Source organism: Dendropsophus ebraccatus, chromosome 5 (assembly GCF_027789765.1).
Source record: "Dendropsophus ebraccatus isolate aDenEbr1 chromosome 5, aDenEbr1.pat, whole genome shotgun sequence".
Taxonomy (NCBI): Eukaryota; Metazoa; Chordata; class Amphibia; order Anura; family Hylidae; genus Dendropsophus; species Dendropsophus ebraccatus.
The window spans coordinates 19,455,333-19,469,867 of NC_091458.1; the positions used below are offsets into that span (position 1 = coordinate 19,455,333).

General features: G+C 42.5%; 1 protein-coding gene across 1 annotated transcript in view; it reads left to right on the forward strand.

Annotated features, from left to right (window-relative positions):
* The window catches only part of MAML2 (mastermind like transcriptional coactivator 2), a 109,223-nt gene that overhangs the window by 62,150 nt on the left and 32,538 nt on the right, over positions 1-14,535 (forward strand). The window contains exon 3 of the mRNA XM_069969617.1: positions 1,517-2,857. Coding sequence (XP_069825718.1) covers positions 1,517-2,857 — 1,341 coding nt within the window. The remainder of the gene's footprint in view (positions 1-1,516; positions 2,858-14,535) is intronic.

Sequence of the window (14,535 nt, forward strand, 5' to 3'; positions counted from 1 at the left end):
GATATCTCAGCATGGACTGAAAGCGGTCTTAGGTGAAACCTCCTAGACTCTTCATAATGCCATGTCTACTGTGTATATGACCCAGATCTGTCTTAGTACTAAAATCTACTACCCTAGTCTAGCCCTAAAGTTGGCAGATGCTTCCTCACACTTCTCTGGCTAGGGCCATAGTGAGTAGAAAGTCCCAGCCACCCCACACACACTTCAGATTAAAGTGACTCTGTACCCACAATCTGACCCCCCCAAACCACTTGTACCTTCGGATAGCTGCTTTTAATCCAAGATCTGTCCTGGGGTCCGTTTGGCAAGTGATGCAGTTATTGTCCTAAAAACAACTTTTAAACTGGCAGCCCTGTGGCCAACGGCTGGGGCTTAGAGTATCTGTGCCCTAACTTTGCACCACCCCTCCGTCCCTCCTCCCCACCCTCTTCATCATTAGGAATGCCACTGGAACATTTTCTCCTGTCTGAACACTGGTGCCTTAACGATCCAGCCCATGTGCTGTGCTGACACAGCTGATGAATAGGAGACAATCTGCCTGGAGCATTCCTAATGATAAGGAGGGTGGGGAGGAGGGACAGAGAGATTGTGCCAGCCTAATGCATACACAGTCTAGGCCACGTCCGTTGAGCTCCGGGCTGCCAGTTTAAAAGTTGTTTTTTAGGACAATAACTGCATCACCTGCCGAACGGACCCCAGGACAGATCTTGGATTAAAAGCAGCTATCTGAAGGTACAAGTGGTTTGGGGGAGGGGTCAGATTGTGGGTACAGAGTCGCTTTAAAGATGTCTGTGGAAAGGGCATGTGACCAAACTCCTTACCCCTGTGGGTTCACACTACGTATATTTCAGTCAGTATTGTGGTCCTCATATTGCAACCAAAACCAGGAGTGGATTAAAAACACAGAAAGGATCTGTTCACACAATGGTGAAATTGAGTGGATGGCCGCCATATAACAGTAAATAACGGCCATTATTTCAATATAACAGCCGTTGTTTTAAAATAACAGCAAATATTTACCATTAAATGGCGGCCATCCACTCAATTTCTACATTGTGTGAACAGAGCCTTTCTGTGTTTTCAATCCACTCCTGGTTTTGGTTGCAATATGAGGACCACAATACTGACTGAAATATACGTAGTGTGAACCCAGCCTTAACATGTGAGCACTGGGTGTGGCTCATACAAATTAGTTTTAACCCTTACACATTCATAATACTTTAATATATGCAATACTAAAAGTGATTAGCAGTGTGACAAGCAAAATAACAGCATATACAACTGAACTTATGTAACCTTGATCCAGTTTAGAAACACTATGTAAGAGATTTCTCAGCCACACGACAACTATAGGCTTTTCTAGCCTGGACACGGGTATCCGGGCACTGCACAGGAATTCTGTATGCATATAATAATACATAAAAATACCTCCAAATTACAAACAATGATTTGTTTAGAATTAAAAACGAAGAATTTCTTCAATCCTAAATGTTTTTGTCTCGTTCTTGTATTTTAGCTCCAAGGATCTTTGAAGAGAAGATTGGTGAATGTGTCCCCAACAAACAATAAGAAATCGAACGGAGTGTCAGATAACGCTTTCCTCGACTTCAAGAAAATTAAAAGCAACGAGTGTGTACCGATGGGGCAGAACATGTATCATGCAGTGGATGGCGCGAGTCAGTCGATCAATGGAGCCATGCCAATGGATCAAGCAATGCATAGGAAGAATGGCAGCTTGGCAAGTAATGATATGTTTAATACAACCCTTAAGGATATCAAAAAGGAACCCGGGGAAAACGTGTCATGCAGCAAACATCTTTCACACGACAACATGTTTAGATATGGAGAGGACAACGGGGATCAACTTATGGACCCGGAGCTCCAAGAACTGTTCAATGAGTTCACTTATATCTCGGTGCCGCCGATGAGTGATATTGAATTGCAAAATATGATCAATATAACCATTAAGCAAGATGAACCTTTTAACATAGATATCGGTCAACAAAACCAAAGAAGCACCTCCTCGTCTTTACCCATGGACAAGGTCGTCATTAAAAGTGAATATTCCCCATGTTTAAATCCTGCCAGGGTTGGTTCACCACAGATGAGACCATCTTCTACAGGGCCAACTTTTTCCATGTCTAGTTCACCATTGACGTCTTCGTCAAGCGCCACAGTTGCCCAGAATCAGGCCCAATCCCAGGTGTCTAGTTGCGTGAACCGTATGAATAATTGGCAAGAACTATCTCACGCCCAACAGCTAAAACAAATGGCAGCCAATAGACAACATAACCTAATTCAGCAACACCAGCCTAACACGTCTTCCAGCTGGTCGAATGTTCCTTCTATGGGACAGTCATCGAGACAGTACGGGCTAGAGAAAGTTCCGAGTCCCTTTCGACAGCAACAGCTAAGTCCTCATGGTACTTCTGTGAGCACTCCACCTGGAAGTGGAAGCCAACAAAAGGCGATGGGTAACTACCTCTACAAAAGTAGCTCACCGAATAACCCTGCTGAGATGTTGAAGCCTCAGGATACCAATAAGAACTCCATGAATTCTACTCTTCTACCTGCAGACCACCATCTTGGCATGTCTAAGCCTTTATTTCATTATAGCCCTGACCAACCAAACCAACAAGTGTCTTCAGTGTTGGGTTCTCAAGCCAAACCTGGTGTGCAATTCACACCACAACAACCTCAAAGTTCTACAACGTCCCAACATGAGTCGGCACAACAGGTTAATACAGTGTCCAACCAGTCACTACCAAGATCATCAAATTTCCAGCAGAAGATGATGCCAAAAATACCAAATCAGCCAATGTCAGGACTTCAGTATCAGTCTGTGCATCAACAACAGGTAACACGACCTCCTCTGTTGAATGATATGTTATTGTTCTGAAAAAAACTATATTGAGCATGATAAACATATATATAATAATACACTTAACCCTACGCATGATGGCAAATATGGGGTCCTTGGAGACAGGATGGCCCCATTGTTCTTGCATCTGTGAATAGGCGGAATTACATAGTTATAATTTTGTATAAAGAATTCACCTAAGAGTTGTAAAACTTTATAAGTATTATAAGATATACACATATACTCACCTACTGCTGATCCCTCACTAGTCGCCGATCTTCAGAGCTTCCTGTTCTCCCTCCCAGCATACAATAAATGTTTGCTAAGCCAACCGGTGACACGCCTCAACCAATGATTGGAAAGACTGCATTTCCAATGTGCTGAGGCAAAAGCAGGAAGCGCTGAGCAGTGAGGATTGGCATTGCTGGAACGGCACTAGTGAGGAATCAGTGGAAGGTGAGTACAGTTTTTTTTAGATTTTTTTTTTTATCCCATCCTGAGCACTAAAGATATAAATTAGTCTCCAAACAATCCCTTTGAGGGGTAAATGCCCCTGTGGTCTAGGGTAGTGAACCCTTATCTGTACCGTCTCAAGTTATTTCTTTAGAATTGGTCTATAGGGGCACTTTACAATATGAGGGGCTCTGGGGCCTCCTCAATTAATAGGCATCACACTAGACATGAACTATGAACGTGCACCAACAGGTTAACCCATTTTGCTCTTAGTAAGGGGCCCATTCCACCCCTGATTGCATGTGTACATTGCCCCACATGTATTATATACACAGGTGGAAGGCTGTTCTATATATTCCTCACATCTATGGCCAGTGTTTTGGTGTGTCGGCCAAGCGTGGAACCTCAGTGTGACTATATTTAGCCATAAATAAACATTTCACCGATCTGAGAGATATCATTGACACAGCACCAGCAATCTGTATCATTGTATATTCTTGTCCGGCCTCATCAGATGGGTATCCCAGAATGCTCCGCCAAGGCCGCCCCCACAATCGTTGAAGTTAAAAAAAAAAATCCTTAATTATTCCCTTAGTATATATTTTTCCATATCATGGTATCAGTCATGTCGGAGGGCTGGAAAAGCTGGGTTGCAGGCAGGTCACGGTCATATGCATTTACATTGGCAGTGGTATGTGGGAAAGCTCGCACAGAGCTCGCCTGTCTTTTATTTTGCTTGAGATTTAACTTTTCTGAGAGCAACATTCAACAGATCCATATAAAAAATGAGAGTGCAAGAACACACACATCTGTGGAAACCTTATTAATGCCGCATAGTAATGCCCCAGGCTCTCCGTCATTACGAGTCAGACGCATTTATTCCAGCCTGACTAGTCATCCATATTTAAATGTATAGTTCAGGATGTTCAGGGTGTCAAATATCCAAGATCTAACATGCTATTAGCATAGCCATGATGGGTACATGTGGTGGAGGCGGCTTGATGGTGAAGAAACTATACAAACTTTGTATTCAAGTGAATTTCCACAAAATTCTTTACTGATTTAATTCTTTATATATTTTTTAGTGTTTTTTTTAGAGCTTAAAGGGGTTATGCAATCTGTAAAACCTGATGGCGTATCACATCCTTGTGTGAGCACTGTGACTCCTTCAGCTGGTGATGGGGGAGGGGGGGGGTTCAAGAATCAGACCCCCCCCCCCACTTATCTAATATTGATGTCCTGTCCGCAGATTGAGAGGATAAGTCATCAATTTTTACAGGCTTTATACACTTTTTCAAACATCACTATTAATATTGTAGCACCAGTTTTCTCTTCTGAATGTTTTTTATCACCAGTTTTCAGTTTTCAAGACTCTCCAGTTGTCCCTTAGCTAGTGAGTGGATACTAGCTGCTATGCTGTCTTCCATACACTGTACACAGACAGAAGAGGGATCCCACTCCCCTATATTTCCATAGAACACCCTTAGAAGCAGCAGTTGCATAGAGGACATTATAGAGCACACATCTATAGCACACCCTCAGAAGCAGCAGCAGCATGGAGAACATTATAGAACACACTTCTATAGTACTCCTTGAGAAGCAGCACTGGCACACATCTATAGCCCACCCTCAGATGCAGAAGCAGCATGGAGGACATTATAGAACACACTTATATAGTACTCCTTAAGAAGCAGCACTGGCATGGAGAACATTATAGAGCACACATCTATAGCACACTCTCAGAGGCAGCAGCAGCATGGAGGACATTATAGAGCACACATCTATAGCACACCCTCATAAGCAGCAGCATAAAAAGCGTTATATAGCACATATCTATAGCACACCTTCAGAAGCAGCAGAAGCATGGAAAACAGCATAGAGCAGTGTTGAGCAGTTTTATGGTGAAGCAGTAACTAAAAGCAGCAGTGTCTGTGTTGATCTGTGCCTCTTTCTCACCACAGCTGCTTTCTCTTACCCCAGTTTTCACTAGAGATGGCAGAAAAATGTATCGTTTTAACTCTATATCTACTGTATGAAGCCATGTATCAGGGAAAGAACGTCTTAGTCCACTATAAATCTGTCACCTTATATAAAGCAACATACTACAGAGACAGATGTTGTGCTGTTTGGCTAACAGGAGCAATGAAAGAATAAGCCAGTCTCAGAAAGTAGGTATTCCTACCCCCCCCCCCCCCCCCCCCCCCCGACTCCCCCTGCTACTCTCACTAGTGACTGTGAGGAGGGTGGAGGGAGGTACATGGCCACAGAAGCATGGTACTGCTATATGAGTCCTGTTCACTGTTGAAGACAATCTATGGGGGCTTTCTGAAGGGGAAGTACATCCTTATTGGTTGGCACCGGTATTTTCTGCCCTCCTGGGTATTAGTATTGCATCGGGCATCGTACCCTGCCGGGCCTACCCCTGGCTGTTCTTTTTGTAGCACCATAGAGTCCCCTATAAACTTGTACTTTTCACTTATCCTGCCTCTGATTCCTCAGGGCACAGCGGTTTCTCATTCTGTTGACGCCATAGTATCTGGGCAGGCACTTTAATATATTCTAGTAAAGTTCACTGAAGGTGAACGCTCATTTTAAGACCTCCTCTGCCTGGTAGCTACATAACACCATTAACACCTCACTGCATTAAAATGAATACGCCACTCCATACAATAAGCCATTCAGTGTCAGTGCCAAGGACTGTGTTGTACGAGCACTGACTGGAGAGAATGGATTTCCAGAGAGTATTTTTGTACGAATGTCTTAAGAACTGCAGGTGTTCAGGAACTAAGGAGGTCAAAGGCTTTCTAGTGTTTTTATAAGTTTTTTCACCTTAATTTAAAGCAGGAGCCCTGAAAATATAGAATAACCACAAGGTTCTCAAGGGATAAATATGGAAGACAGGCCGGTGATCGGACTCTCACTGTCCGTTATATCGATCAGATCGGTGGGAGTATAATTCTCACCACACCCAATGAATCATGTGGTCAGATTGGTGTGGCTTCAACTCCCACCATCACCAATCATAGCAGTGAGTTTGTTGTGGTCCAACTCAGCACCCCCACCAGTCATATTGGTCAGATTAGTAAGGGTCCAACTCTCACACACACCCCCAACACCACAAATCATATTGTCCAGATTGGTGGGTTTCCAATTCTCCAGACCTCCCCCCAATTATATGGGTCAGATTGGCAGGGGTCCAACTCTCACGCACCCCACCACCACCAATCATATTCTCCAGATTGGTGGGTTTCCCATTCTCCCCACCTCCCCACCAATTATATTGGTCAGATTGGTGGGGGTCTAACTCTCACGCACACCACCACTAATCATATTGTACAGATTGGTGGGTTTCCAATTCTCACCAGCCCCACCAGTCATATTGGTGAGATTGATGAGGGTCCAACTCTTACACACACCCCTCTCACCACCACCACCACTAGTCATATTAGTCAGATTGGTGGGGGTCCAACTCTAACACACCCTACCACCACCACCACCACCAATCGTATTGTCCAGATTGGTGGGTTTCCAGTTATCATCAAGATTGGTAGGGGGATGGTCTTTACCATTTCCACCAATCATATGAATAAAGAGGCTGTGGCATTTCAGTGAGCCCCCTACATTCTTTACCAGGCATAGAACCCTATTTTTGCTTGCCAGTGTGTCTGGGACCCAAGCAAAATCTGTAACAAAGTCCGCTCCCCCCCCCCAGGATGGTGCATTTGGATCCCCTAAAGTTTCATCCCTGCTGTTTGCCAATCACAGCTCAATACTTCTCATAGTGGCTGTGCCTGGTATTGCAGGGACTGAACGGAACTACAGTTCCATATAGGAGGACATCAGAGTTATAAATGCCAGGCATCCCACTGATCTGATATTAATGGCTTGATCTAAGTAGAGGACAATGGTTCTAGTCCTGGAGCACCCCTTTAATATGGACCCCTGCATCAGGTCTATATAGATAGGTACACCCCCAGTCCATAATAATTAGAACATGTGACCCATCCAACATGGTGGACATTATTCCCAATTAAGCTATACTGAGATGGAATTGTTAACAATTCTTTAACCCCTGAGGCAGATCACATAGCAAAAGACTAAAAGATTCAACCCAGCACTGGAGATAGTTCTGGAACTAGCCGGCAAAAATTTATAGAATTCAGATTCTGAGGTTTTGGCTCAATTTCGTAAGCTGCCTGGAAACCCTGGGAACATAAAGTCATATTTTCACTTTTCAACTATCAACAAGATTTATTTCTGGCCTCGTATTTGTAAATCAAGGATATTAAGTTATATTCACCTAATTCGTCCTCTCAGTTATAGCCGTCATTCCAGTTCCTCTCTTGCCGTGAGCATAACCTCACTTTAATTCAAGGTTCACAAAGTTCCCTCCTTCTGGGACCCCCAGCACTAATGTGTGTGGGAATTCACATTACTGCTGTAAATTCAATTTCCTGCAATGCCCCCACAGGGGACATTAGGTATTACACTGTGTTTTCTGTAATGCAAGGACAGACTGGGTCCTCCACATTGAGAGACTCTCTTTGTAGCTGGTTCATAGTAAATTATGTTGTTGGCTGAATAGTGTGAGTAGAGGTTTTGGGCGATAGGTCATCAAAATAAATTGTTAGGGGCCCACAACCTATCAGCTCTTTGAAGTTTCCCCCTTTTGGAACCCCAGCTCCAAGGCGTGTGGGAACTCTGCTGTTAGTTAAATTTCCTGCAGTGCCCCCACCGGGCACATTAGGTATTACACTGTTTTCTGAGAGCGTCACAACTTTACCAGCACTCCTATTATAGTGCCATACTATAGTGGTGGCGCTGCAAGATACTACAGCATTTCCCTGTTTACTTATTAACATTAGGCTAGTGTGAACCCAGCCTTAAAGAATTACTGCCGTTCAAAAAAAAATAAAAAATATTTGACAAAATATATATGTCCAAAATTTTGACCGGTCAGGGTCTCGGTGTTAAGACCCCTTCACGACCTATATGTCTATACTTATGGCCAGAAGAATGGTGGCGCTAAGCCCTTTACTCCCTGGCTGGCCTGATTGCAATGTGTTGGATCACATGACGCAGGAGTGAAGCGCAAAGTCATGCACTTCTCCCAGCCATATCTAGAGATTAATAAGGGTCTTAGGGTGCGTTTACACAGAAAGATTTATCTGACAGATTTTGGAAGCCAAAGCCAGGAATGGATTTGAAAAGAGGATAGACCCCAGTCTATCATTTATGACCTGATCCCTGTTAATAGTCTGTTCCTGGTTTTGGCTTCAAAGATCTGTCAGATAAATCTGTCTGTGTAAACGCACCAATAGTGCTCTATATATACAAGTTTTCTGTGCAGGAATGGAAGATTTATGCTAATTTTACACGAGGCAAATATTGGCCCGATCGTACGATTAACGATTTCGAAGTAACAATTTTTTTTTTTTATAACGATCAGCTTTTAGATGGAACAATATATCGTACAGAAAATTCGTTTTGCAATCGTTTTGCGATCGCTTAAGCCTATCTCACACATAGGTAAAATCAGTGAACGACTGTTTACACGGAACGATCGGCGAATTTTTTGCGAACTACGATTTAAGAACATGTTAAAAGATCAAAATGAACGATTTATCGTTCGCCGCATTTACACGTACGATTATCGTTCGAATTTGATTGTTATCGCGAAAATTCGCCCGATAATCGTTCCGTGTAAACGTAGCATTAGAGAAAGATTTGCTGTTACCCATTGCAACCAGCTTTTCTTTTCCCATAGCAGTATAAGAAATAAAAAACTGAGTTTTGATTGGCTGCCAGGGACAACAAGGACAGGTTTAGTGATAAGGCCTATTTAAACTTTATGTTGCCCATAGCAACCAATCACAGCACAGCTTTTATTTTTCCATAGCAGTATAACAAATGAAAGTTGACTTCTGATTGGCTGCCAGGAACAACAAGGACGGATTTACTAATGAGGCCCATTTAAACTGTCTGTTGCCCATAGCAACCAATCACAGCACAGCGTTCAGCGTAGTGATTGGTTGCTATGGTGGGCTTAGCGGGAGGGGCGTGGCTAGAATTTATGGGCCTGGACAACCATCTAATATGTATCACATTTATTTTTTTCCCACCGGAATACCCCTTTAACATATTGTTAAAGGGGTATTCCGGTGAGAAAAAAATAAATTATATTAGATCTATTCACTGACAGCAAGCAGATGAATTTAAACACTGAAAAGCTGCAAAACATTGATCTAACTACATTGACATTAAACTTGACGTCCCATATTAAACGGTGTGCACTGTATTTCCACGTGTCACGGTCGTGCCCATAACGTATAATTATGACTTGGCTTATTGGGTGACATCAGCAGGGTAGCAGCTGTTTATACAGTGCTGTATTAGGGTGTACGCAGCGCGGCGGTCCGGTGACACGGGGATACTTGTTGACAAGTAAGCTGACATTATGGTGATTAATCTGCCTGTTTGTCAGCCAGTCCATTTCCGCTTTATTCCTGAAGAGGAAAGAGATTATTGCAGCGGCTGGAGGTAATGGTTACTCATTTCCTGCCATTTAAAGGGAAAAGAACCTTCCCGTGGGTGTTTATCAAGGTATAACGGATTGAAACACAATCAAACGGTTAACAGTGATATTGTACTTATTTGTGTTGCTTATATAGCTCCAACATGCCGCGTAGCGCGGTACACAGATCGTTCTAACTCGCATAATCAATAATACAAATGCTTAAAGGGATTTTCAAGATAACTCTAACCTGTTTACAGGAGTGTCTGGCAGCTAGGACCCCCACAGTTTATAACACTGTTCACTTATCCCCTTCAGCCTTTCCCACCCCCCACCCTAAAAAAAACGTGGGAGCCTCCAGCCCTGCAGCTATTGCAAAACTACAATTCCCATCATGCCTGGACAGCCAAAGCTTTCGCTTTGGCTGTCCAGGCATGATGGGAATTGTAGTTTTGCCCAATAGCCTTACAATATAAAATCTCAATCCCAAAAGCACTGGGGCCAATATTTTTCTTAGTATATATTGGTTGCAATATGGCACCTACAGAATTTTATTTAACTTACTGTACACGTAGAATTTAGGCCAATACAGGTTGCCACATGATAGCATCTACAGAATATACAGTCTTCATGGTTTTTACATGGGGGTTTCCCAGCTACATCTTACGACAATTGTCAATAGGGGTAAAAAAAAACAACATACAAACACCAGTAACAGGATATGCTGCGGCTTGACAAAAAGTTGCATGTCCTAGATACCATGCTGCTCAAGCCATTGTGATTTTGTAAAAATCGCTTTCTTAGACTACGTTCACACCTTTATCAGTGGCGCCATTTGGAATTCTCTATTCAGAAATAAATTTCAATACCTGAAAACAATTCTGCTAAATGACACGAGTGGAAAATCCAGTTAAAGTCAATATAGTCTATTGGGTTCCATTTATGTCCTTTGTGTGTGGTGCACCTCTTTTTCCCAGTACCAAATCTGCTATGGAGCCCCTGAGCGGAGCATCCAGCAAGATGTGAACCTAGTCCTCTGATTTCAACAATCTACGCCTAGTTCAATAATACAAGCTAACATAAGAAACTTTGTAATATATCTTATCAGATAATTTTTTTTTTTACTCCTGTTACCCCCTTCTTTATTAACTATTCTCTACTGTCAAAATCATCTTAGCAACAATTTTTGTTTACTGGTTATGACCTGTAGGAGTTCATTAATACAAGTCTATGGACTGGGGGGGGGGGGGGGGGGGAGAGTTCACACATGCTGCAAAGAGAGAGAGAGAGAGAGAGAGAGAGAGAGAGAGAGATGAAAGATAACTGGCCAAGCAGGCATCTGCAAAGAAATACAATATACAAGATAATTAATAGTCAAATATAGTGCTGCTCCTCATGCAGAGATCAATAGTACAAGCGAATGTAAGAAACTTTGTAATATATCTTATCAGACGAAAATGTTTCTGTGTCCTTTTATCAAGCGTCTTCTCTTTCCCCCTGCTAAACTGTCATCCACTCTGAAAAATAAGCTTAGCAATGACTTTTGCTTACTGGCTACGACTTGGAGCAGCTCAGGCGTCGTATTACAAGCAATACAAGTTCATGGAGGAGAGAGGAGGGAGAAGAGAGAGAGAAAGACAACTTAAAGGGTTTATCTGCTTATGTAAAATAGATGTTTAATAATTCCCCTCCTGGAGACTCACATCCCGTTCAATAGTTGCTATACCCTAAACAGTCTCCTTTCCTGAGTTCTGACTGTGCTCCTTTCTGCTCAAGACAGTCTGTAGCATTCCTCTCTGTCCCGCCATCTGAACTCCCTCTTCCCCCCTCCCTTTGGGAACCCTCACATGACCAGCCTGCCTGGCCGGCTGTCTCTTTACTCTGTGTGCATCAACTGAAAAAAAAAAAAAAAAAAAAAAGATAATCTTGGTTTTGCTTAAGCCAAGCTTTTTGATTTTTAGAGAAGTCTAGCAGCGGGTTACCCCACTTCCCCCCTTAAAAATGCATGCATGCTCGACCAAGCTCAGCGTACATGTGCATGAAAGGATTGCGTGACAGCTATCTAATAAGTATGGTCAGATTTAAACTAGCAGACTCAAATGTTACCACAAATTGACAGGAGACAATGAATGTTACCTCATTATTGAAGTTAAAGTGTCCCTGTTGTTAAAATTTTTTTTGCAGAAATCTATAGTACAGGCGATTTTAAGAAACGTTGTAATTGGGTTTATGAGCCGAAAAATGCATTTTTATCATGAAAAAGCAGTTTGAAGCTCTCCCCCCTGTCTTCATGGTTTTCTGAGGAGAGGAGAGGGGTGGAGGGAGATGAGGCACCAAAACAGGACAACAAAGAGTTAATTTACAGCTACATCACCGGGCTATCTCCTCTGAGGTCATCACTGACCTCTCTGACCTCTGAATACTGGCTTTTACACAGCTCCCCTGTGTAATTCTTTGTTCTCTGCTCTCTGCTGGTGACTAATCACCCTTCTCCCCACTCCATAGGTTACACAGGGCCCGACTGATGTAAAAGAGTCGAGATTTCCTGATAATGAGCAGTAAATGAGAGAGAGGAGGGGGGGGGGGGGCTGGGGAAAGTCTTTTTGAATGCAGATAATAGCATATTTACCTAATAACCCCAATTACAAAGTTTTTTAAAATCGCCTGTACTATTGATTTCTGCAAGTGGACCCACTTCAGGGGCTAATTGATGGTCAAATAATCCAATGTCAGTTTGAAAAACAACTCAAAAAGGTATTCCACGCATACAAATGTGTTAGAAGTGGACATGGGGGGCTTTTATATTAATAATGCATACTCACCTGCCCCTGTATCTGCCATCTCAGTGACTTTTAGTCCCTACTGCTCACCTATAATGTTTTGTTAGCCAATCAGTGAACACATTGGTGGCCCGTATTAGCCAGTGATTGGCTAAGCTGGCATTTCCTGCAGGAATGAGATGTCTGAGCGACGTTGAGCAGAAGTCTTTGGAACAGCAGCTGCAGGGGAATAGGGGCAGGTGAGTATGCACTGTTTTCGTTCTACAACAGATTTTATGCCTGAAATACCCTAATAATCTCTGCTGAGAAGACTGTTGCATCTTCAGATCCTTTTCTCTGCTTCTTGTAAGTTGTTACCCATTCCTTCATGCCGAGGAACGTTCTAGGTAAATGTTAACATCTTCTTTTGAACCGTTCCCATAAAACAATGTGTTTTGCACATGTTGTCCTTCCCAGAGCCCTAGTACAGCGTGGATATTGTTTCCAATACTGACTGGGGCTGGTTCACGCATGGGGCTTGGTATCGTCAGATGTTTTTCTTTAAGCACTTGTTGAACTCTCGGCCACTGCAGGAAGCAATTATTTGGAGATGAGAGTTATGGCTTACATGTGGCTGCAAGGCTTTCTATACCCTGGGTGAAAGGGAAAGATGTTGCTCGCAGTATTCACTAACAAACTGGTGATAGTCGGGTTAGACTGAGTTCCCGCCTACATTATACTGTTGCACATAGGATCTATATTACGTCCTGTATAAGATCCGCAAAACCCAACCCCTGTGGTTCTGCTGAACCAAACTTAGGGCCCTATTCCACCAGACGATTATCGTTTGCATAATCGTTAACGATTAACAATCTCAAACGACCGCTATTGCGAAAGACCTGAAAACGTTCACTCATTTCCATGGAACGATAATCGTTACTTATGATCGTAATTGCGATAGTTTTTTCTTCGCTATTTATTCGCTATTGCGTTCGTATCTATTGCGAACGAGGGAACGATGTCTTATTCAATGCGAATGATTTGCTACCGTTTTGCGAACGATAAAAATAGGTCCAGGTCTTATAAAGCGATCAGCGATTTCTCATTCGGACGTTAATCGTTAACTGCATTTTAACTGAACGATTATCGTTTAGATTTGAACAATTTAACGATAATCTGAACGATAACGGTGGAATAGGGCCCTAAGAGATCACCATAGGGTTCTACTGACGTTCTCATCTAATTGAGAAGCCATAAGTCTACGGGTGGTTGGTGCCAACTATTAATGCGGCTTTTATGGTGTACTATAATAATACCGCCATACTGTGTCCATATAAATTTTGTATGACACCGCCTAATAAATAACCCTGTCCTGTACTGTCGAGGGGCAGAACCCCCAAAGTAGCAGTGTACAAATAGATGACTTTTCCTTAGAGGTCGGTAGAAAATCCCGAGTCAGGTTTCACGGCTCTTTAAGGGGTCAAACATTCACACGGCAGTATATTTTCAAGGATGAAATTCATGATCAGCATTTTTTTTCTCCGCAATCTGCAAACTATCATCTGTACTACAGATACGCAAAAATATGTAGTGGATTGCAGATCCGCAAAAATTTAGGATGTGTGAAATTATTGGGTTACAAAGAACTTACGCGGATGTGCGGCTCTAACTTACAAGGTTGCTCCAGTAGGTGGCACTAAAGAGCATGTTTTTTTTTTTTTTCTTTTGAAAAAAAAAAAGAAAGCTAATTTGCATAATTTATTCCCAGGGTCCATTGCATTGCCGGTAAGACTTCTTAGCAATATCAGGTTTTACCTTGACTGAAGGACAGTGATAAATTCCTCCCACTGTGTTAAAAAAAATGACAACTTAAAAAAAAAAAAATCACCAAAAGTGAACAAAAATCACCACAAACAGGAAAAGCATTGTTTGTAGCACCTATATTTCAC